Below are 23,925 nucleotides of genomic sequence, written 5' to 3'. Positions count from 1 at the left end.
GCCCAGCACCGCGCGCGGGTGGGTGGGTTGAGGTGTGCGTGGGGGGCTGCCGACCCCCGTCCGCCGCTGGTCCCTCCTCCGCGGGCGGTGCCGGGGCACAGCCCGCCCCTTCCCGGGGCGTCCGGCCGGCTGTGCGGGGCGGCGGGGAAGGGGCTCCGCGGCGAGGTGGGTGTGCGGGGAAGCGGCGTGCGTGCTGGAGGGGGCGGTGGGGACGGGGTTTTCGTAGCCAGAGGGTGCGGTGGGGGTTTTAAGGCGTGGGTGGGCGCGGAGGCGTGCCTGCGTGGGTGGGGGCCACGCAAAAGCCCCCGCGGGGCGAGCGGCGCTGGGTGCTGTTCTCCCTCTTGCCAAGGGCACCCCATCCTGCGGCGCATCCCTCTCCCGTCCCTGGAGGGGTGCTCCAAACGCCCCAAAACTGGGTGGGAGCCAGTTCCGGACCAGTCTCCGCCGGGCGGAGCGGAGGCGGCAGCCGGCTGCAGCTGGGGACATTCATAACGGCGGTTGTCTTGTCATTGGCGAAGCCCTCGCCGTCACCAGGGTGGCAGACGGCATCTGCTGTCTGGTCGCAAACCGTGGGCCCATCACCTCTGGCCCATCGGCTGAGGATGAGGCCACGGCCATGAGCCAAGGAAAGCCCAAATCCGCAGCCTGGGAGGGTCAGCTGCCGGAGCCGGGTGCCCCGGGGATTTGCCGTGCGAGTGGGTGTCAGTTTGGGTGGGTGGGTTTATCCTGCCCATCTTCCCATCGTTTCATTCTCATTTGCTCACCGAAGCGGGGATGACGGCGAGAGGCTCGCTGCGCGGTCCCCGCCGCGCGACGGATGCGGGGCGTTATCGCCGTGATTCAGCACGGCCTGGGTTTATCGGAGCCGGCGCAGGGCTGAGCTCGGCGGGAATTACCAAATCTCTTCTTTCCCGGAGCGCGAGGCGTCGCTGGATAAATTGCCGACTTGCTTTGTTTACTTCTGAAATAATCAGCTTTGTGCCTGTACCCTGGGCTTTATCGCACCCAGGGCTCCCCGAGTTATTGCAGCGCAACTCCAGCCCGATTTGCAAAACCGAAACAGATGGGCGCTTTGTTTTTCCCCTTACTGAGGGGAAGGCTGCTTATTGAAAGGCCCTATTACAATGCAAATACCGGGGTGGCGTGAATATTCAAAACACTACGCTGCTTTTGAAGCTCTTTACATAAATTTATAGCGCTTTATATGCCATCACTGCTTTGCTAATCTGAGTGGAGCTTGGTTAACAGAATCCCTTTTCTCTGCCAACTTTGGAGGGTTTGGCCGTGTTTTGGGGAGCACGGTGAGAGGTGGCATTGAGGTGCAAAGCAGCCGGCGCCGGGCTGCAAAAATTATGACTGTGCTCAATGGGGAGGAGGAACCGCCAGCTGTAAAGCTGACTTTGGTGGTGACCCTTGAAGAGCCAGGCGCGCTGTCAAGTGATTTACTGATATTTGGGTGCTTCGTTGTCCTTTTGGGCTTTTTTTGCCCTTTCTTTTGGTTTCTCGGCGTGACCCTTTATGGAGCCGCTGCTCCCCAAGAGGGGACGGGGTGTTGTGGGTGGGCTGAGCTCAGACGTCGGCCTGACACGGGCAGCGGCGTGGGGGTGCACCCCAAAGGGTGTACGCAGTGAATCACGGCAGCTTAGCCGCAGCTGCGATGGGTGAGACGGTTCATTAGGGGAAGGAGATAATGAGTTAGATGAGACAATCCCAGCTCCGGCTTTCCAGCAAGAGCTTAGGGATCTGGTTTCGGTGGCTGCTGGGCATCCCATCATAAACCCTGCCATTACAAACTGGGGTCCTGGTGGTTTTTGCCAGCTGTGTTCCTGTCACCCCCATCGTCCCAAGCGCAGAGGGAAAGGCAAGTTGCTTTTAACTTGCCCACGCGTGGCCTCGCTCTTCAGCGCAGGGTGGCTGCTGCCGGACGGTTACGTCTCGGGTGCTCGTGTTTTGGAGGTGGCCACGTGATGTGGCTCCGCTGGGCGCTTACGCACTGCTAATTGCCAGGCCCTCGTTTGAGTTGAGGCAATCAAGAGTAGCATCGAAAGCAACATTTTCCTTGCTGTCCCTTGAAGGAGATGAGTTGCTCGAGGCTGCTGCCTTCTTTGGAGGGCTGGTCGGGACGGAGGCAGCGTAGCCCATAGCCGTGCGCCCTGGAGAGGGGTGGTGGGTGATGCAGCCCCTGGGGGTATCCGGGCAGAGCATCCCTGAAATCTCCATGTTGTGCCCACTGCACAGCAGCAAACGTGTCTTTGCATTAATACTGTTTTGCACCAAAAAAAAAAAAAAAAAAAGGCATTGTGCTAATTATAGTGTTTTTACTTGATGGTGCCATTGACTGACCGGGTAATCTGTGTCTTCATTATTTCAAAGCTAAAGCTTGGAGGTTGATATTGATTCCAGGCACTTAATATGCGAAGCGATAATTACCATTTAAGCCTATATTGTTTGAGTTAAATTTAGCTGAGAATTGAGTCGTATCAGGCCTCTACATTGTGTGCTGTGAAGGTTATCTGGCTCTCAGGAGGGGGTGGATTTAAAGGAAGGAAAGAAACGCCGGTGAAAACTTCCTTTTCTCATCGTCCCCGAGTGCTTTGCTTCCCGGGACTTGTTATAGGGAGAAGAGAAATAAAGAATAATGTGGTTATGACTCCCAAGTAGTTCTCCTAAACCTGCACCTTTCTGTGCCGTCTGCCGGCCGTTTTGGGGGACTTAACACAACACAGAAGGCCAGCTATAAATCTGAACAAAGTGATGCCCTATGCAGGGGACCGGGGACCCCCTGCTCAGCTGCCGCCCGCCCGCCCCTATTATTCTGCCGACTCCGGGCCGCCCTCCTGCATCTCAGCTGCTGGCCCATCTGGAGCGGGGATGAAAGGCTGGGGTTTAATTCTGGCTTTGTGTGCCTCTTGTGTTCCACTCCCCTCTTAGCCCTTTCTCTGCTGCCAGTCTCTCATCCCCGACCCCACGCGGCAGCTCCGGCGCGCGGGTGCGGAGGGTGGCTGTGCGCGCCGGGTCTCTGATGCCGCTGACCTCATTATTTTGACTTGCTGGGTGATGCCAGGCAGCCTCACGAGCTCATCAGGTAGGAGGGTTGGGTTTGTTTGGTTGTTGAGTGTTTTTTTTTTTCCCCCTCTCGAAGCGCTGCTGAATAATTCAGCCGGGAGTAGGCATCTTGGGTCACCTTGCGCAGCCGGCTGTGTGCCGGAGCCGGCTTCCTAAGATGGAGGTTGCGCAGGATGTGTGCGGGATCGCCTTGCTGCTGGCAGCTCGCCGTCATTGACTGACTGTAGGTAGGCGAAGAGGGTTGCCCTTCTTTATTTATTTCTGACGCTTTTTATGCTGGAAAGCACGAAATCCTCTCCCCGGGCTGCGCAGGGGTGGCTGCATTGCACCGAGCTGCGGCGGAGCCCAGTGAGCTCCCACCGTCCCTCGCCATGGGGACGTGCGAGGCTGCCGGGGCCGCCGTGCCCTTGCCAAAAACTCACCCGGGCTGTCGGGCAGGTCTGGCCCCAGGCTGGGACTGTGCACCCGATGCTCTTATCCTTTGGGGATTGTATTTTTCTTGCTGGTTTTATGGACTCCTCGGTGCCTCCTCCCTCAGCCCATCCGGGGTAAGATTTGGGGGCTGCCTGCTGGTGCGGCACCGAGAGAGGGTGACCCCAATGCTCCGGCAGCATGGGTGCTCAGGGACACATTGGGAGGTGGCATTTAGCTCTGCGTGCTGTCTAACAGGGGGAACTGGTTCTGGTAGTGTGGAAGTAGGGTCGGGTGCTGGAGAGGTCTCTGGGGGGCAGGAGGTGGCTGACCCTGAAGATAAGAGGCTCAGAAATGGCTGGGAAACTCCGTGGGTCAGAGTCACCTTTGCTGCAGGCTCAGCTGTGAGTTTGGGGGCTGCGGGGGGTACGGCCGGGGTGGGCAGGGCTCTCCCGACGCCGGTACCCAGCAGCAGCCACCGTCGAGCCCCATGGGTGCAGGTAGGAAACGGGATTGCCGGCGTGAGAATGGTTTTAGCAAACTGGTTTATTGCCTGTCTTCTGCTTGCAGGCACCTGAGGTTTTGGGTGCTGACTCCTCCTTTGCACCCTGGGTTGAATGCAAACGCATCTGCACCCTCAGCGCTTGGGTGCTTTGCTAAAGCAGATCGAGAGGCATCCGGAGGGGGGGAAAAACGAGATGCTGAGGGTGCGAGGCTCAGGTACAGCGCTGTGGGCATGGCAGGGATTGTGTCTGCTCTTCCAAGAGGTCTGGCAATGCTGCCGTCCTCACCCATGACAGCGCGGCAGGAAGGACAGCCGGGCTGGGCTGTTTCTGTCCCGTGGACCCTGCGCGCCGCTGGGTGCCCGCCCTGCATCCCTCGGTAGGCGAAACCAAGGGCACGGCTGCTGCAGCGTCAGCCCCGCAGACTTCCCAGTTATCCCGCCGCGTTGGTGGGACAGGCTTTTCTGATTGCGAGCTGCTGCGGTGGCTCACGACGCTCTCAAAGACCAGAGCGATCCTCAAGGCTGCAGCAGCGGGCCGGGGGGAGATCGGGCTGCACCTTGCAGTCGGGGCAGCTCCGCTCGTTCTGGGATGTGCGTGAGCGCTGCCGGAGACAGAGGCGGCCGCAGGAACCCTGCGATGCCGAGAGGGAGGAGGGGAGGTGGCTGCTCCGTAGCAGAGCTGCGTGGTGAGGGGGTTTGGGTAGGACCCCCTGCCTTGGGAAATCCGGCGCAGCAGCACGGGCAAACCAAAATTCACACGGAGGCCTGGCTGGCTCTGGGCGACAGTCTGAGGCCGGCTGAGCATCCCGGGGTGCCCAGATCTGTCCTTGGGGCACCGGGCCCCTGCGATGCCCGTTGCCACTCGGCGCACCCCGGCGATGACGGCTGCGGTGCCGCGTGCGCCGAGGCTGCGTCGTGGCGCTGGGTTACGCTGCTGCCGCTGCCCCGGGCCGGCGGGGAGCCCCGCAGCCGGGCTGCCTAAATGGCTGCCAGCCGGATCCTTCGTTTTGGGCAGGAAATTTCCCTCCCTGCTCCCCTGCCAAAACAGTTCCTGGGGCTGTGACGCTCTGGATAGCGACGGGATGAGAGAGGTGAAAAATTGTTGACTTGGAGGGAAGGATGAAGCCCTTGGGCAAGTGGTGGGGAAACTGCCCGGGCTTTGTTTGCTGGTGCAGGAGACCAGCCACCTTTCGGCCGTCGCCATGCTGGGGTCGGCTTTGCTCTGGGGCTGGGTTTGCTGCCGCCCTCGCAGTGTCCCCCGTCAAATGCTTCTCTGCCTTCAGGTGGGGCTTGACCTGAAATACCTAAAGGAGAGGAGCGCAGCGGGTGCCGTGGGACTGGGCAGTGACCCAGCGGGGACGCGTCCTCCCCAGGCACGGGGCACCGTGTGGCTTTGTGCCGGGGTTGTGGCGGAACGCAGAGGTGCTGCACGCTGGCATCAACAGGCCTGATGGCATGCCGGGGCTCCCGGCACGCTCCCAGGTCAGCGTAAAAAGGAGCAGATTTTGTGCAAAAATGTGTTTTATGTTCGTGTACGTAGTGGCTGGCTGGCCTGAAGTGTTTGGGGTGGGGGGAGAGGCAGCGGCTGGGATCTCCTGCCCTCCCCTCCACGGGCAGAGCCCCCCGCTTCGCTCCCTGCCCCTGGTGAGCTGTTGCTGCCTTGATAGTTCTTTATCTTCTTGCTGAGGTGGGCAAAGCATCACCTGCACCACCTGGGAACCAGCGGAGATCAAGGGAACAATTTTCCCCTGCAGCACCTCAGCTGCTCCAGCCGAGCCAAATGAGCTGCTCGTGGAGCCAGCGCGAGGTGGCAGGTAGGGACGTGCGCCCCGGGGCTGTCCCAGCCACCCGGGCTGTCCCCGCCTGGAGGGTTTGGCTCTGCAGGCTTTTTTTTCCTTTTATTTCCCCCTCGCTCTTTCTGCCGTGCGACTTCTGGCTTCAGCCGGTGGGATGCCAGAGGCTGGAGGGGTGGGAGAGCACCAGGGGCACTTCATGTGGGCAAAAACTGCAGCAAATGGTCTCGTGGGCTGCCCCTGCACCAGCCCTTGGGGTTTTTCACCTTTGCGTGCCATGGGTGCTGCGGTCGATGCTCACCGGCCCCGTTTCTCCCCACAGGTGAGTGTGGCAGGCTATGGGATGGATGAAGCTGAGCAGGACCAGTATGAAGCTCGCCTCAAGGAGCTCTTTGACAGCTTTGACAGCATGGGCACGGGGTCCCTGGGGCAGGAGGAGCTCACCGACCTCTGCCACATGCTGCACCTGGAGGAGGTGGCCCCGGCGCTGCAGCAGACCCTCCTCCAAGGCAACCTCCTAGGCAGGGTAAGGCTGGGGCGATGGGGGGGCGATGGGGGGGTCGGGGGCTTGGGAGCAAGGCAGCACGGGGCGGCTGCTCCTGCGCACGTGGGTGGGTGATGAAAAGAGGCTGAATGCCTGTAATTTGTGGATGTCCAAGGTCCCCGAGGCTCTGGGGCTGCAGGACTTGCAAGGTCCGTTGTTCTGTTCAGCAGGGTGGGCGCAGGGTGGCCTCCGACAGCGATAACGGGGAAGGAAACCGCTTGCTGATGGAGGCAGTCGAAACTCTCAGAAACCACCGCTTTACGCTCAGCCTTGTGCGCTGGCGTTGCACTGATGCAGGGTGTGTTTTCCCAGCGTCCAAGGCCAGACCAAGCGCCGGGTCCCCGCTGCCCTTGCGCCGATGCCGGCGCTCGGCCGCTGGCTGACGCGGCACACGTGCACCCCAGCACCGGTTCGTGCTGCTGCTGGCCTGGGTCATCTCCCCGAACCAGCTCGCCGGGTGCTTGCACAAACCGCGGTGCTTGGGATGCGATGGGGACCTAAAGCCAGGGCTTGAGCCTGTGATTTACATTGGCTTAAGCTGTAGTTAAACTGGTGGGGCTGCATGCAGTCGTGCACGTTTCTCTAAAGTCGCTGGCTGAGCTGCCTTTGTCCATGCTCCCTGATGTTGGTGTCTACAGGCAGCTGCGATTATCGCAGACCCACCTAGAATAGGGTTTTGGGGACAAATGGCTCCTTCCTTCTGCGGGGCTGCAGCGTCCTGCCAGCCTGTAGACGGGAGCCGTGGCTGGTGAGCACACCGTGCTTTCCAAAGCCATTTTTTTCAGTTGTGGTTGTCCCTTTATAGAGTTAAATGCCAGGGTGTTGAGCACAAGCTGCTTGCCCTTGGGGACCTTCATGTTCAGCATGGGTGTCCGTGTGCTCCTGAGTTACCTCCTTCCCAGCACACTGTGCTCAGATTGCATCAGATGCTTCCTTCAAAATCACCCTGAAATCCCATCGCTGCTCATTAAAATCAGAAAACGCAGAGCGGGGCAGCCAGGGCGCTCGATAGACATGAGCTAAGCAGCCGTCCCAACTGCGATTTCCTATCAAACGGCAGTTTTCACGTTACAAAATAATTCCTGTAACGAATAAAGCCTTCTCTTCCTCACCTGCCCTGGGGCCGTAGCCCTTCTGCTGACAGCGAGCAGCGCTGGCGCGGGAGCGGGGATGGATCCAGACAGAGACGTCTGAGCTTTGGAAGCTGCAGTGTCGCATTTGCTTGAGCACCGCAGACTTTCTGCGCTGCTCGGCCGTCTTGAGCTTCCACCGCTCGGATGCCGTTACCCGGCTTTGCCGCTCGCAGGACCCGGGGATAGAGGGAAAGGAGGAGCGGTACTAAAGATATGGTTGTCACAGCTGGTCGGGGCTAAAGCAGCAGTGCTCATCCCTCTGAGCTGCTCGGAGTGGGTGAAAAGCAAAGTTAAACGCAGTCAACGCTCAGCCCGACGGCACCAAAAAGCCTCTGCTAAAGCCTCCCAAGTGCCGGGTCACGCTCGCCCTGCTCCAGCCAGGAGCTCCATCCCCGCGAGCTATCCCGGGCCACGAGGCGTCCCGAGGAGCAGTTTTACTTCATTCCCCACCTCTTCGTCTTCGGGCACGGTTCTCGCTTTACAACCTGCAACCTGAATGTCAGAATAATCTTCGTCTCCAGCGTTTCCTCACGTCTCCCCGGCGTTTGCGCTCGTTGGCGGCAGCAACGGTCCCTGCCTACGCGCGAGCCGGATGTCATAGCTATCGAATCCTCCGGGTTTCCCAGGGAGCTCGTCGGGAGAATAGCAGCAAACGCGTTGCTCCCCGAGCGCAGGCTCCTTGCACCTGCCCCGCCGGCTCCTTGCCGCAGATGGTCCCTCCGGGCGGTGGGAGCAGCTTTTGTCTCCCTGCGCTTCCAGGGGCCGGGTCTTATGGGAGGGCACCGGGGAGGGGGCAGCGGGGGATGGTTTTGTCTGCCGAGGGGCGACTCGCTGGGGCCACGTGCTTGCTTTTGTGCCGGGGACTCTGCTCTGGGGGTGAACGCGCCGTGATGGGGCTGCCGGGGCGGGCACGGGGCGGGCGTCCCGGCGAGGGGCCGCACGCGCTGCCTTCCCGCCGTGGGCGATGCTTGGGGGATTAGCGGGCACCCGCTGTCTCCGGGCTCGCGGCGGAACCAAACCCTCCCAGAACCGCTTTCGTCGCACGGTTGCGTGCGGAGGCGATGCTCACAGCAATTCCTGGGATTCCTCGGGAAGGCTGTTTCCCCGGGGCCCCTCGCGCTTGACTGCGGGATTTAGCGGACGGGCGCAGGCACGCGCTTCTCGTCCGGCCTCAGAGAGGCCGTGCCCGTTGATTAGCGGCTAACGCGGGGTGGCGTCTCGGGGACAGCGCTCACGGGCCGCGGCGATGACTGCGGTTGTATGATTTGCAGGGACGGCGGTAAGTCGGGCACCCCCGGACCCTGCGCGAGGACTGTCCTTCACGGCTGCCCTCAAGCAGGGACGTTCAGGTTTCGCTCGGCTCCTGCGCCGTCACGTTAGCCAGCCCGCAGCAAGGACGCTGCGGCGTGGGGTTTCACCCCTCAGCACCCTTCAGCGCTTCGGCTGGTGACCTCTTGCAACTATACTCCCTCTGAGCCCACTGGGACGCTGCTCCCCGTAATGCGCGGTGGCTTTTTTGCGTGCCAGGCAGAAGACTTGGTTGCAAGGTTGCCCTGTTCCGATGTCTTCCCCACCTGACCGTTTCCCTCCGCAACCGTCTGGCTGCCGCTGCTGGAAGGGGTTTGCAAGCAGGGACGGGGCTTTGAGCGAAGATGCTCGAAGGTGAAGGAGAGGGAGCTGGAAGGAGCCACCGATGCTGCCTTGCCCCGGAGAGACCGAGGTTGCAGGCTGCTGCTTTGCATCGCAAAGACAAACAGCGAGAAGCAGCGGGTAGCTCGGCATATACACGCTCTCCTTCTAGTGCTAATAAGTCACGGCTTCATAGGAAACTTGTTTTAAAGCGGGCGTCAAGATTCCTCAAAGGTGCCGGGGTTGCTCAGCAGCAGGCAGCTTGGTTGGTCCCTGATTTCCGTGGGGAAGCTGGGCGGGGCTCGTCGTGCCTGTACGGCATATTAGTCTTGCTCGCCGCCGGTTTACTTGTTCTGGGAAAATTCTCCTCACCAGGGACTTAACGTGCCCCCAGCACTGTGCAGGGCCCTGGTCTCGCCGTGGGGTGTATCGGGACACGTGTCCTGTCCCTGATCCACGCCCCTGGGTGGGCACCAGCGCAGACCCTGCCGTTGCCTCCCAAACTCCGCTGTGTGCGGGCTGGCTTGCATCAGCCCTCGGGTTGCTGTTCGAAGCCCCCGTGAGCAGATGCGCCAGTTCCAGAATACCCCAAATTCAGTCAAGCTCCTTGAAAAAAGCATTAAACTTCAAACACCCCAACACTGTTTTGCTGCCGTATACTTTCTGCCTTGCGGTTGCAAAGTTTTTGTGTCTGAGGCTGCTGTCCAGGACGGTGCTTCGTGCAGCGCTGCTGCAGTTAGTGCTCTCCTCCCCAGGCCCGTCCTTTTGCTGAGAATATTCTCTAAGCAGAAACCAAAGGCTGTTGCTGCAGGTTTGTGCCTGCCCACACGGGCTGTCGCATCCCTGGAAGTGTCCCTTGCACTTGTGGGGAGCCCACAGACCCCTGGCGTGGGCTTTCCAGGCAGGAGCGTGACCCTCCGTCACAGCACACGGGCGCTGGAGGCGTGCGGGTAGCGAGCACGCGAGCGTGGGGTGCTTCACGTGGGCATCGCTCGCGCCGTATCTCGCGGGGATGCGCGTCCCCTCTTGCGTGCACGCTGGCTTTTAAATGGGATGGGGATATGGAGAGAGGACGTTGCTGGGGAGCAGCGGCAAAGGATTGCTTTCTGTAAAACGTGAGCTGTGGTAGCGTTCGGGGCTTTGCTGTCCCGCAGGCTGCCTTGCCTGGCTCCTCCTTGAGCACAGCTCTAATTTTAACAGTTGCGTTTCTCTAACTTGTGTACAGACGTGCGGCAACCACGGTCAAACGTGCACCGCAAACAGATACCGTTTTTCCCGGTTACCTGGTGTTAGGCTGGGCCGGAGGTTTTCCTGAAGAAAAAGACCCCCCCCTCTGCCAGCTCGGGCTGCACCTACGGAGCTGGGCGCTGCCGCTCAGGAGGCGTCGCGGGACCCCTCGGAGCCTGTGCGAGCACTCGCTGCCTGGCTCTGCGCTGCTGATTCGCATTTTACTTTTTTAAACGCCGCTGCGGCGTCGAGCGCGGTGCTGGCACGGGGCGCTGGAGGATGGCCACCTCCTGCCCCACAGCCTCATCTTCCACGGGCTTCTTTGGACGTGGTGGTCACGGTAAAATTGCTCTGCGGCTTCGAGGCCGGAGCCATCTGTCCCGCGCGCAGCTGCGGCAGCGAGGGCTCAGCCCCCCTGCTTCCTTCCTCCCCTTCGTTAGTGCTTCTTGGCAAACGCAAGTTGTGGGGCTCCTTAGGCAGAGCAGGTTATGTGTTGGGGTGCTCTGCGCCCCTGCCCGGGCGGTTTTACTCTGCCCTCTCATTCGATGTGTTTGCACGAGTGACGCAAAGTGGGTTTTATTTTACTGTCTTGCTGCTGTGAGGTCCCATCCAAACCCGTCCCCAGCACCCCTCCAAGGGACCGGCTCTGTCTGTCCCCGTGGCTGTTGTCACCGTTCCCTTAGCAAGAAGATCCCGTGGGGGGGGACACCTGTTATTCGAACACCCTCATCTTTTATTCATCCTCATTTAGTCTAAATGTCAAGTTTTTTTTAATCAGGCAAATTCTCCTATCTCTGTAAACTGTCCTTTTGAAGTACACCAGCCCTCGGAAATGAATGGCAGCAATTAGTATTCGGATGAAGGCATCCCTGACAAGTTTCTTTGCTGAACATATTTCGAACTGTTTAATTACTCGGGGAGCCTGTGTTTTAAACCGCGGCGGAGGTTCGCGCCGCCTGAGCTGCGGTGGGAGGTGCTCCCCTGCACCGAGCCCCCAGCTCGGCTGTCGGCCCCAGCCTGCCGGGGAGCACGTTGCTCTTTTTTTGGGCTGGCTCAACCCTGAAAACAAGCTGGCAAACTTCAGACCTGAACTTTGCTGTCTGTACCTCCCTCAGCGGCATTAAAAACCCCTCCGGCTGCGGCTCCTGCCCCTGGTGCTGGATTCGCAGCAGTCAGACCCGCCAGCAAGAGCAGCCTCGGGGGGTCCTTTAAATGCAAAGTCTCTTGTTCAATGCTAAAAATTCTCCCGAGGTTTATTTAGCCCAAAGAGATCGCGGTGGCCGGCTCAGCCTCACCACTGACCCGTGTCAAATAGCTTCCCCAGCTGTCCCCGGGTTTCCGTCCCCCGCGGCTGGAATTGCTGACATTCCCCAGCGCGGCTGTGAAGGATGCCGTAGCGCTTTTGCAACTGTTTGTGGCAGTGAGGCTTTCCAGGAAGACACACATGGAAAAGGGGAAAAACAAACCAAAAAGCCCAGTGGTAGGTTCATCCCTCCTTGTTTTTCCCACAGCCGCACTCCAGACCCGGTGTTTCCAGTCCGGCCCTCACGGAGCTGGAGCAGGCAGGAGCCAGGGCAGGGCTGCGCTGGAAAGGGTGCGACTTTCTGCCTTCCACTTCGGAAGGTGTTTTCTGAAGCTTAACTAGGACAGCAGAGCGTTTCCACGACCACGTATCTCATCACTGGTCAGGACTGGTGTCTCGCTGTAGGAGCCACTGACCCTGGCCAGGTCACCTCAAGTGATGGAGATGCTCCCCAGTCCTCTGGACATGTTGTTATTTCGGCTTCTTGCTTGATGGAAAAACACAACCAATGCATTAAAGCAGTGGCTTTGGGTCATTCTGTGATAGCAATCATTTTTTCCACAGGCTCAAAGGGGCTGGCTGTGTCTTCGTGTTGCTGCTTGTCATTTCTCCAGGCCCCAATGCGCTGAGGCTCACTCATGCCCCTTGCCGAGGTGGTCGGCACACACAGGCGTGCTCTTGTTTCAGTGTGTGGTCTGTTTGATTTGCATTGCTGCCCGTCTCCCTGCTGGATTATTGGCCTGATATTTAATTATCTGCACCAGTTGATTGCCTCTTTTCTTCCTTTTTTTTTCCACAGGTCCACTTCGATCAATTTAAAGAAGCACTTATCCTCATCTTATCCAGAACTCTCTCAAATGAAGAGCACTTCCAAGAACCAGGTAAATACTAAAATTATCTAAAATAGTACATTTTCTTTGGCAAGGCAGATGTGGGTGGCTCTCCCAGAGGAACTTAGAAGAGAAAGTGCTTTTTAGGTACTGAGATAAGCTCTTCTGCTTGGATGCCCAGACCTAGGGAGAAGGGAGAGTTAAGGTCTGCTGGGGACCCTCGTACAAAAGCATTTTCTGAGCTATTAGATATTTATATCCCATTACCATGATCTAAATGCCCGGAGAGGCACGTGATGTCTGCATGTAGACAGCTAACAGCGCTTCAGATGCTCGAGATGTCCCACGGCTGCTAAATGGGCTGAGTTCTCTCTATCCCCCAACGCTTCCGGTGGCCAGGGAGGCTCTAGGAGCTCTCCCGCTGCACTGGATGGTCATGGGCAGGCAATCAAATGGCTGCTTTAACGCTGCTGCTGCTTTTTCCCGGCTGGGGCTGGCGCGTCCCCTCGAGCGCCTCGGGGCTCGCCGGGAGCCAGGCCCCGAGGCGGCGGGACCCCGGCGCAGAAGCCCCAGCCTGGCCCCGGGGTCTGTGCGCTCCGCCTCGGGGCAGCCTCCGCGCCGGGGGCATTGCCGGCAGCCGGCGCGCTCCTGCCGTGCCTCCACGGGCGCCGGCGGTGGGATCTGCCTCGGGGGACAGCAGTGCCTTACCGAAAACCATGCTGGCTTTGGATGCTACTGGGTTTTTGTGAAGGTTGTAAGGGGAAGCTCTCGGCAAGAGCTGCTCCTGGAGACTCTGCTGAGCGCAGAAGGGCCCCTCCTGCCTAGCACTGATTTTCTTTCCTTTTTTTTTTTTTTTTTTAATTTTAAAGTCCATTCTGTCTCCTTGTGCCCGAGATGAGCGGGGTGAGCTCGGTCCCATAGGAAGCTACTCAGAGGCGTCTGTGTTTCTCGCAGGGGACAGTCAGTCTGGCCCAAAGATGCTTCTGAACACGACCAGCCCCTTGCAAACCAGGCTGGGGCTGGTCGGATAACGCAGTGGGTGCTGCGAGTCCTCACTGTCCCGTTTTCTCCTTCCTTTTGTTTCAGCATACCTTGAAAACGTGGCTTTTTAGCCCCGCAGCAGGAAATAGGGTCACGGCTTCGGCGTGCCCCCCCCCGCCTCCGTGCACCAGGGGCTGGTGGGGCTGGGAGCACTGGGGAGGTGTGGGGCCAGGGTGAGGGCTGAGCCCCTGCAGCTCCCGCTGGAGCGGGGGGCTGAGGTCTGCCCGGTGTCACACCTGTATGTAAATCCCTAATCCTGCCTCCGGAGCAGCGGGAGCGTGAAATCCCCGAAGGAGAGAACAGCTTAGCAAGGGTGGAGAGGGAAACTCCAGGTTTCGTCTCCTGGAGCATCGAGCGCAGCCAGTTAGCAAAATGCTAACTTTCCCCCTTAAATAGGCTGCAAAAACTGCGGGGGCCCAAGAGATGCGATTGATGGATGATTATTCCTTTTTTTTTCCCCACCTCTTGTTTTCAAAGCTCTTGACGCTTAGAGGGAGATGGGCGATAACGGCTCTTGCACCCGCCATCCCTTAATGCAATTTTCTGAGGCAGGTCAGTGGGGGCTCGGAAGCGAGGGGGGAGCCTCGCTGGTGCCTGCCGAGGGGTCGGGTCTGCTGCGATCCCTTCCAGCCCCTCGGAGAGGAGCTGGCACGGAGCGGGAGGCAGCCCCGGCAAACCAGAACTAATCTGCGTTTATTGGGGAATCATATGGCTGAGAAGCTCCGGCTTGATTTAAATATAAATAAATCTTCTAGAAAGGGCTAAATTTGGGGTTATCGCAGGGGAAATTACAAGTGCAGCCTGCAAGAGGAGGGTGGCTGTGTTGGAGCTGGAGAGCCCTCCTTGGGGACATGTTTGTCAGCTGGGTTTTGCATGGCAGGTAATCAAAGGGCACACGGTGCAGGTAGGGACTCTGCACCGGGCGGGCCTGGGAGGCATTTATTTTTAATGCGTTTTGACAGGTCGGTTAACGCCAAAGTCTTCGCTTCTTTTAATTTAGATCAAACTCGAGATTTGGAGAACAAGCTGCTTTGTGCTGTTGGTGTCAAACTGTCAGTGACTGTGGAAATGTTGGTGTTACAGCCTGCCCCGGGCTTGGGAAAAATTGAGTCAAGAGCTCCAAATCGTATCATTTAAATGAAAATTTAATTTGGATAATAATAATAAAAAAAAGCACAGATTTTAAGGTTGTTTGCCGCATCTGCAGAGTTTGTTCCGCAAGGCAGCGGCCATGTGCCTCGATGTTGTGGTTTTACCTGGGGAGTTGGGCGCTGGGAAGGTGCCGTGGGTCTGCGGGCGGCTGGAGGGCTTATGCCTCTGCTCTCCGCACCGGCTGCTCCCCTGCAGCCCCCAGACGGCCCGTGCTACGCGGCCGAAGGGACATGGCAGGGGAGGGCATCCTTGTCCCCAGGGGTGCGGCGCAGCCCGGCTCAGGGAGGGTGGCTCGGCAGGAGGAGCCCCGGAGTGACGGAGCAGCCCCCCGGGTCACAGCGGGACCCACAGCCTGGGGACAAGGAACCAAAACTGCCGTGGGATGCAAAAGCAGTTCCTGCAGAAGCAGCTGATGGGGGTTTCCCCGTTTTGGGGGGGTAGCAGCGGGTGGGAGAGGCACTCAGGCTTGCAGAGAGCAGCTGATGTATATGTATTTTTTTTTTTTCTTGGCAAAGAAGCTGAACTCCCTTTCCAAAGGGAGGATGGCGCTGGCACGCTGCGGGCGCTTTGCCCGGGAAGCAGCCCTGAAAACCAAGGCAGGCAGAGTTCCAGCGCTGCTGCCACCAGCTCTGTCCCCTCGAGGACATTGGTGTGGGGACACAGAACATCAGCCGGCCGGGCAAACCCCAGCTCTGCTGGGAAGTGGGGTGTCTGGGGAGAGAAATGGGGGAGACTGGGAAAAGCAGAAAAAGGCTTGAATGTGTCTTAAAGTAGGGCTTATTTTAGTGGTTATTTTAGCTTCCGCGTGCAGGAGTGTGACTGCTGGGGAGAGCCATCACCCCCAGCAGCACCTCAGGCCTTTGCGGAGCTGCCTGACGGAGGTGGTGCGTGCGGATAAATTACAGCCCGAATTACCGGGGTTTGGTGCCCTGGAGAGCTGCTGCTGCGGGGCCGGGGACTGGGAGCCCCGTGGGACCCGGGCTGGGTGCTGCCGCTGCTGCTCTTTCTCCAGCGGTGAGGGGGGTGTCTGGGGGCAATAAAATAGATTTAAGGGGTGGGGAGAGAGAAAAAAGTCAGTTATGTGGGTGATTGGGGGGCGGTGGTGGAAATCGGGCTTTTTTCCCCCCATTATGGCAAATAAAAAGTCAGCTCTGTGCGTTGGAAGCCGGCTAGGGAAGGATTACCGGGGTGGAGCGCAGGATTACGGTAACACCCAGGACAAATTAAAGAGCAGCCTGATGCCATCCTCCCTGTTGTCACCGGCGGCTGTTGCGCTGTTTTTTTTTTTTTCTTCCCAGCGCATGGAGACAACAGAAGTGCCCTCCCGAAGAGGAGCCGGTGGGGATGATGCCCTTGCAGGACTCCCATCCGTGGGGGAAAGGTCGCTCGTGTGGCTGCAAAGCTCTGGCTCCTGCTCCGCAAGCAGATCTGGGCGGGGACGGGTATAAAACCGGCGCTGCTGCCCGAGCGGGGCGATTTCGGCAAAAAGCCTTGATTTGGGGCTGTGCTGACCCAGCCGCTGCTTGTGTCCACCTCAGTTGCTGAGCCCGAGGTGTGAAACAGGGACTAGGAGGAGTTTAGACGGTACCTGGCGTCTCGGGGGATTAGGCTTTAGCAGACCTGAGCTGCGATGCGCTTTGCCCAGCGGTAGGCTGTCTGCCACCGCAAAGAGGATCCCTCCCTTCCAAATCTTAAGCGGCAAAGAAATTAATTTCTCCTCCGAAGGACAGGCTCACGGGGAGAGGGTTTTCCTCCTCTAAAACCCCTTTTGTCTGCGCCCGGCGGCTTTGATGCCGGGCCCAGGAAAATGCTGCTCGCCGTCGCGGGGAGCCCCCCTTCCTCCCCAAGCATCTGAGGGCAGAGCAGGATTTTGAAATGACTTATCTAGCCCGGAAAGGCGGAAAATCAAGTGTAAATCTCTAACCGTGGAGACGTTTAACTGCCGAGATGGATGGGGGGAGCGAGCCAGGGAATTGATGGCTTTCTGTCTGCAGCGCTTATGTCGGGGGGGTTCTTGTGAGATGCAAATTTAAGTGGGGTTTTTGGTGTTTTTTTTTTTTTAGGAGGCACTTTGGGGGCCACAAACCCACCCCAGGCAGTGGGGCAGGGAGGCAAGAGGCTTGCTGTCCCGGCAGCTCCCACCCCCAGCCCGGGGGCAGTTCAGGGGGGCAGATCAGACCCCAGTGTCTAATTAGGCGCCAGCTCCGGAGTGCGTGTTGTACTAAGCCCGCGCGCTGCCGAGGGCTGTAGGAAGCAGGGAGGGTTCGACCTATTTTTTTCCTTCCTCCCCCAGCCCCGTCAGGCACATAATAGCGAGGGTCTATGAGAAGCAGCATCTCACCTTGCTGCTGGTGGCAGAAGCGGGTACCAAAGGTCAGATGCGAGCAAGATCAGCCTCCCCTCGTGTTCAATACAGGGCTACATTTTCCAGTATTTGGGATAAATAGCATACAGGGCTGTCTCCTGTGCATCTGTCTCACGGGAAGCATGGCTTTTGACATCTCCCTCCTGTTTCCTCCTGTGCCTTTGAAAGCACGTGTGGATTGAGCAGCTCTTTCCGTCCTCCCTCATCAGTTTTGGCTGGAAATGAGAAACTCGGTTCAGCTCATCAGTGAACTTTCTGTGCTTGGGGAGCACAGGTTGCTTGTTTTACCGGCACGTGTGCTCAGCTTTCCCTAAATACTGGGGATGGTGGGAGCATCAGGGGCACCGGCGGCTGCGCTGGGGCTTTGGGCTGGGAAAGCAGGAGGGCAGAGGGGCTCAGAGGACGCTGCACGTACGGGAGGGATCCGTGCGCAGCCGGTCCGGAGATGATGGCGCGTGGGGCTTTCTGCAAAGGAGACGGGTCCGTGCTCCCAGGGATGGGGCCGCAGGATGCGATCCCTTACGCCGCTGCGGTGCCCGAGGGCTTTGTTCCGCACCGTGCACCCGGCAGCACAAAGGTGCAGGGAGGCTTGCAGGGGAAGAGCTGTAACCCAGTGCTAACAAAAGCACCCTGGCTCTGGAAACAGAATTTCAGGGTGCCTGAGCTGGGATCCCCTCGGGAGCTGGGCTCAGGCACAGCCTCTTTCAAGGTCAGAGCTTTGCAAGGCAGGACCAAACTTTCTGCTGGTCTCAAACTGTGAACCTTTCCCTCCCAGGGATGTTCTCAGGCTTCGGATTTTTTTGACTGCAAGGGAAAAACAAGCACACCCAGGGGCTCAGAGCAAAGAGGAGAGAGAGAAATCAGCTGCCGGCCTCCAAATGCTTAAAACACAGAAGTGGGGAGATGCTCCCGTTTCCCCGCTTGCTGTGAAAGCGCTTGCAGGGCGGCACGGCGTGAAGGCACCCGTGTTTCCGTACACAGCTGCATTTTCAGCTGCAGCGGTGGTTACACATGCTGTTGGGGCAGGGGGGTGGAAACAGGACTCTTCTGAGCATTGGGCAATCCAGAAGGAAATTAAGCCATAGCTTCATTATTGCTCCGTTACGGCTTCTTTTTCCCCATGTCTTCCCAAAGACAGATGGGCGCGGAGGTACGTTTCTGTCTTAGAGGAGGAAAAATTATTCCTCAGAAAAACCCCAACCAAAGCCCCCCCCAGCTCTCTTCTGCAAGGGTGGGGAGATGGCAGGGAGAAAATAAATGGGGGAATGAGTAGCCACAAATATTAGCATTTCAGAGAGAGCTGCTCGATGGAGATTGTTCACCACCGGGCAGGCTTTAATAGGAGTGATAAGGTTTGCTTTTGTTCTCGGGCTCTTACTTAATCAGCCTGTCTCATTGCGATTTTTCTATCGGCGCACTTCATCACACAACTTTCATGTGCGAGTCCCAGCTGCAGCAAATCTTGTTAAAATGGCCTTGTTCAAACACGGGCGCCGGGTTTGTTCCCTAGAGCTGCAATATGGATGGATGGAGTGCAAGGCTGGAGGAATCAAAGGACTCCTAGTCCTGTGTATTTTATAATTCATTGCATAGCTAAGTTGCAGAATATTTTTTTCCCTCTAACAAGCTTGAAGCCTTCTTCCATATCTAAAGGAATATTATCCAAGGAGGCGTTTGGGCGGGGGGGCGGTTTAGAGACCCGCTGCTTTCTGTGTACCGTTTGTCGATGGTTGAACAGCTTCCCTGCTCCTTATTAGTATTGCACTCTTGCATTTATTTTGTACCGGAGCGCTCTGCAAATAAAATTTTAAAAAGCTTGCTCTTGCTGCTGCCTCGGTACGCTGCAAGTGGCGGAAAATAAAGATGATCGAGTCCTGGGGGGGTTTGGATGGTAAGGTTAGCAAACATTGAAACAAAGCGTGGCAGAGAGCCTTTCCCTAATTGAATCCCTGGTTAATTTGGTCCTCTGTTTAATTTGCCCCTTGCTCCAGACGTCGGATGGTTCTCGCTGAAAATAGCCCAAAACGTGCTTGCTTATTTCTTGTTTTGATCCCTGTCTGCAAGCGCTCCCGGATAATTCAGTCCCCGAAGGCAGGAGCTCGCCACGGGAATGTGAGCGGAGCCCCCCCGTAATTAGATGACGACTCCAAAGGGTTATTTAGATCTTGCAGTTGGCATTAGTTGCACAGCACGAGCTGGGACCTGCCCCGCCGTCGCCCGTATCAGCTGCTCGCGTCGGCCCCTGGGAGACGTTTGCCTCCAAACTTCCCCAATTTTTTTCCACTCGTGCGGTTCTTTTCACGCTTTTAATCGAGCTGTGATTTAAATCCACCGAAAGCAGCGGCGCTCACCCAGGTGTCTGCGTAATCTGGAGACTTGAGCTGCCTAAGTGCAACGCTGTCCCTAATTAAACCTGCCCATCGCTGGTAATGAAGATTAGTGCAAGGAGGAAAGACCTAACTGACTTGCCATCCGAGGCTGCATTTGCAAGGGTGAGGGGCTTTTTTCCGCCATCCCGTTAACGGAGCAAACTTGATCTGGGAATTGGGAAAGAGTGAGGAGGCCGGAGCCCTGATTCCACTTTGCAACAGCCTTTTGTGCTTTTTGTGAGGTGGTTTTTTGTTTTGTTTTTTTTTTTCTTTTTGAGCAGGACCAATTCCAACCCATCAGGCCTGATACCACGGTGAGAGTAGTGCTCCTGGAAAGGAGCAGCCGCTGGCATCTGCCCCGGGGGAACGGTGGCGGCAATTCCATGCTCGAAATGCTACAACCAAACCAGTCCTGTGTGCTGCGACCCAGGAGCTGGATCTGCAAAAATGACGTTACCGATGTGCTTTGTTCTTGAATTTCACAGATTCTTCCCCAGAAGCACAGCCCAAGTACATCAAAGGCGGCAAACGCTACGGCCGACGGTCCCTGCCGGAGTTCCAGGAGTCGGTGGAGGACTTTGCCGAGGTGACCGTCATCGAGCCGCTAAGCGAGGAAGCGTGTCCTCCGCACGTCGCTTCCACCGGCTGCGAGGAGGTGAGCGGGAAGGGGCCGGGTGCCGGGGTGGGCTGTACCCCCCAAATGTCACTGCTCCCCGCGCCATCCTAAGCTGGTTTGGATGTCCTTGGGGTCTTCCCAGCGAAGGCGATGGCCGCCTCCTCGCCTGTCCCCAAGGATCAGCCATGCCAGCTGGCATCTCCCTTGCTCCAGCCCCAAGTCCCCGTCGGCGGGCAGGCTGCCGTGGGAAGCCAGGGAGGAGCCGGGCTCGCGCGGTGACGTGCTGGCACCGCTGGCCGCCCCGCGCTGCTGGCTGCGGCGTGGGCCAGCAATTAAGCGAGGGCTGTAAACGCTGTCTCCGTGGCTAACGAAGTGTGGGCTGGGAGCTAAGCGAGCAGAAGGAGCACGTCCTCATCTATTAGCTCATCTGCAAAAACCCGGCCGTGGCTCCGGCGCTCTCCGGTAGAGGGGATGGAGAAGAGGGGTGGCGAGCGGCAGAGCTCCGCGGCAGGCGGCTGCCTTGGGACGGTGCCCTAAATCCAGAGCCACCAGCTTCTCCTTTCAGTCTTCTACTTCCTATTTTCCCAGCAAAAAGCTTGTGTGCTCCTGCACCAAAGGAAAAGGCCAACTGCCCCGGGAGCTGCTCGGCTCTCAAGATCCCCCATGCCCCACGTATGCCTGTACGTACGCTTGCTCAAAAATCCAGATTCGTCCTTTTTGTCCCTGGTTTTGTGATCAAAATTTGTGACTCTCTTTGTTCTAGTGCTTTCAACCCCAGAATCTCCTCTTGCTTCTCCAGAACAGACGAGCAAGAGGTGACGAGTGGTTGGGTTTGGTGGCGTGCGTTAGCATACGGCCACAGCAGCGTTTCCCTGGAGCTGGGCTCCTTCCAGCCTGCCCCAGTTTGCCAAGTATTGTCAATTCAGATTGTGTGTTCAGGAGTGCGTGGCGGCAGTTTTCCAGTGGGAAGGAGACGTGCTGCTGCTTTTTCCTCTCCTCTGTCTCCTGGCTTCACTTGTGCTTTCCGAGAGATTTGCGGGCGGGGGGCCTCTGCAGCTACCTGCACAGGGAGACACCCAACCCTGCGTGGGGGAGCAAGGGAGAGATTTCCAATTTCCAGGTTTCCAGGGTTATTCCTATTCAGCTGAGCTTAAAAACAAATGAAAAAACTCAAAGAAAAGCTTTTCCACCGGAGCCAGCTTCCCTACCCTGTTTTTGGTAACCTTTACCCACTGTGGTGGGGGTGCTCATCCATCTCCTGGTGCAAGCCACATGGGCTGCCCTGACCTTGGAATCAGTGTTCATCTGGCCACAACCCCCAGGGAAGCGATGCCCTCGATAGAAGAGGCCACTCTAATCTTACTCCTCTGTTTTAGCTGTCAAGGAGGTGTAAAAGGCTGGTCTATTAACCAGGTCAGTCAATTAACTCAGCTGGTGTGTAACCATGCTGTGCTCCCCGTCAGGTGCATCGATCTCCTGGTGGGACCTCTTGTTGCATTTTTTGGGGTGGATGGGATGGTTAATTCTCTTGCAACTTGAGCAAAAATCAGGATGAATTTATGAAATCCCCTTTTTCAGCATTACTATCTTGTCTCTAAAAGAAGATCCTCTCGGTACGCGTAGAAATGAATTGCTTGAAGGCATTGGGGGTCCCGGGGCTGAAACAGCGGGCGGTGTGGGAGAGTCCTGAAGCGTTGACTTCTCGGGGCTCGGCGCAACTAGCAGCCTTTGCCCAGGTTTCTCCTGCTGCGCGTAAAAGCGCGCTGCTGCCTGCGTTCCGCAAGCCTGCCTCCAGCCCAGGGTGTTTTGCCAGCCTGAGAACTGGGGCAGTGTGGCTTAATTGGTGCTTTCTTTCAGCCGGTGCCAATTAAAAGGGCTCAGGCTCTGTCTGAGAGGCTTCCTTCCCCTTCTCGTCTCTGTAAACACGAGAGGAGAGGCCAGAGGGCTGGTCTGCACGTGGGATCGGCTGCCCAGAGAGGCTCTGCCACCTCCATCCCTTGGTGGCTGTGCAGGTGCCGCTCAGCAAAGTCACGAGCAGCCGGGTCTGAATTTAGCGTTGACCCTGCCATGAGCAGAGGATGGTGTAGGGATCCCAAGGTTCCCTCCGACTCGCACGCGTTTGGCCCCATAGGTGCTACTAGGCTGATGGGTGATGAGAAACGAGTGGCTCTGGTACCTTTATGGATGTGGTGCTAATGGAGCTGCGGCCGTGAAAGCACCTAGAAATGCAATGTGAAAGCTTGTGGTGGTCAAAGCTGTGCATCTCCAGCTCTGGCTGTCACTTGTTTGTCCTAAACTCTTGATACAGGTGATGGGTCTTGTTGGGCTTTCAAGCCCACGGCAGCTGAGAGCTGGCCCAGTGTGCTTGGGAAGTGCTTTGACCTTGCTTTTGTTTCCTTTTCACCTTGTATTACACCCGACGATGATCTGTGCGATGACGGTGCTGGTGCAGGGTTTGGGATGGAGACCAGGTTTGGTGGCCATGGGGTACAAACCTCAAACTGGCGGTAGGGCAGCAGCACCCTTTAGCTCATGGGTCCCCAGCAGCGCACCCCTGGGTACGCAGCCGGATGTGGCCGGTCTTAAGGCCATGCTAACTTCCAAACCTCAGCGTAGGGCATCTGTCATCTCCCCTTCCCCAGCTGCTGGCTCTGCTCCAGGAAAGGTCCCTCCTAACCGCAGGTTTGTAGAAACCGCTGTCATGTCCCAGCTCTGTCCCCTGGGTGCCTGCCGAAGCACCTGTGTGTTTGCTTCTGCAGAGAGTGGCTTCCAGCATGGCGTGGCCTCTCGGAGCAAAACCTTCTGGGAGGATCAGGCCGAAACTCGTTGTTTTCGGGTCCCCGATGTACAAATGTGAGAGTCCCGAAGCGCAACTGCCCTGTCCTCAAATAACAGCTCGGGATAGTGCCTGCTGCCCCCAAAAGCGCGTTTCTGATGCGACTCTGGTGCTTTGCAGCTGAAGGCACCTGGCAAAGCAGGTTGTGGAGATTTGCCGTCTTTCAGGGGTCTCCGCTCCCACCGCAGAGCGGCGAGCTTGTCTCTGGGCAAGCGTGCGGGGAGGGAAAAGCGGGGGCCGTCAGCATCGGTGCGGAGGCTCACCTTGCTGTGCAAAGCAGGCTCAGCACGCCCTCCCGCGCGTCATTTTAATTAGCGATATATTCTGGCGGAGAACAAAGGTCTGTCTCGCTGAAGCAGATGGCGGGGGGGAGAGGTTGCTGCCTTATTATGGGGGGAGGCCACCGCGAGCAAACGGCACAGGCTGCAGATGCTCGCCCGGGCTGGAGGGCGGCGAGCATTGAAAGCCGCAGCCATCTGCTCCTCAGCCCGGCCGAGCACGCGCCTGCCCAAATAATAACAACGCGTTCCTGGGGTCGCCGCTCCCGCGCGCGGCCCGCCGACGTGTGTGACCCGCGTCCAGCTGTAGCGCCGCCGGCGCCGGGGGAACAATGCCGTGCCTGACATCGGGATGCGCCGGCCCCCCGCACACAACCCTCCCGGCCCCGCCTTTGTCCTCCCACCGGCGGTGGCCGACCCTGAGCCCCCGTCGCACAAAGGGACCCCCTCGCCCTCCGCAGCGGGGCCCCGGCACGGGGAGGGAGGTCACACGAGCTCCCCGGGGTCGGTGGCAGTGGGTTACCAGCCCGCAGCCCCCCGTGAACTTCAGCCCCTTCAGGCTGTTGGTATTTACTGCAGTTAGCGTGTGCTGTGGTTTGGGCTTCTTGGTTTTGAGGCAAGTCCTTGAAGTGAAGAGGATCAGGTGCTAAATGGTTTAGATCTGATTCTGTATAAAAATATATATGTCTCTTTATGCAAAGCGACTTGGACACAGCAGTGGACCCCCCTTCTGAGCAGCACTGCCTCGAACCCCCCTAAGGACAAGGATGAGCGGCTGCGGGGTGGTAGCTCTGTCTGGCACCCAGATGTACCTTCTCCCAGCACCG

At 58.0% G+C, this 23,925-nt stretch overlaps 1 protein-coding gene across 1 annotated transcript in view; it reads left to right on the top strand.

The window, feature by feature from the left end:
• Positions 1–6,103: 6,103 nt before the first annotated feature.
• The window catches only part of NIN (ninein), a gene marked incomplete at its 3' end in the record, with an annotated part of 58,092 nt that continues 40,270 nt past the window's right edge, over positions 6,104–23,925 (top strand). The window contains exons 1-3 of the mRNA XM_082000801.1: positions 6,104–6,301; positions 12,411–12,492; positions 19,854–20,023. Coding sequence (XP_081856927.1) covers positions 6,119–6,301; positions 12,411–12,492; positions 19,854–20,023 — 435 coding nt within the window. The 5' untranslated portion in view covers positions 6,104–6,118. The remainder of the gene's footprint in view (positions 6,302–12,410; positions 12,493–19,853; positions 20,024–23,925) is intronic.

This window comes from Phaethon aethereus (assembly GCF_964289735.1).
Source record: "Phaethon aethereus genome assembly, chromosome: 5".
Lineage (NCBI taxonomy): Eukaryota > Metazoa > Chordata > Aves > Phaethontiformes > Phaethontidae > Phaethon > Phaethon aethereus.
Note: the sequence above shows the minus strand (reverse complement) of the source record. Positions and strands in the feature narration are given on the sequence as shown.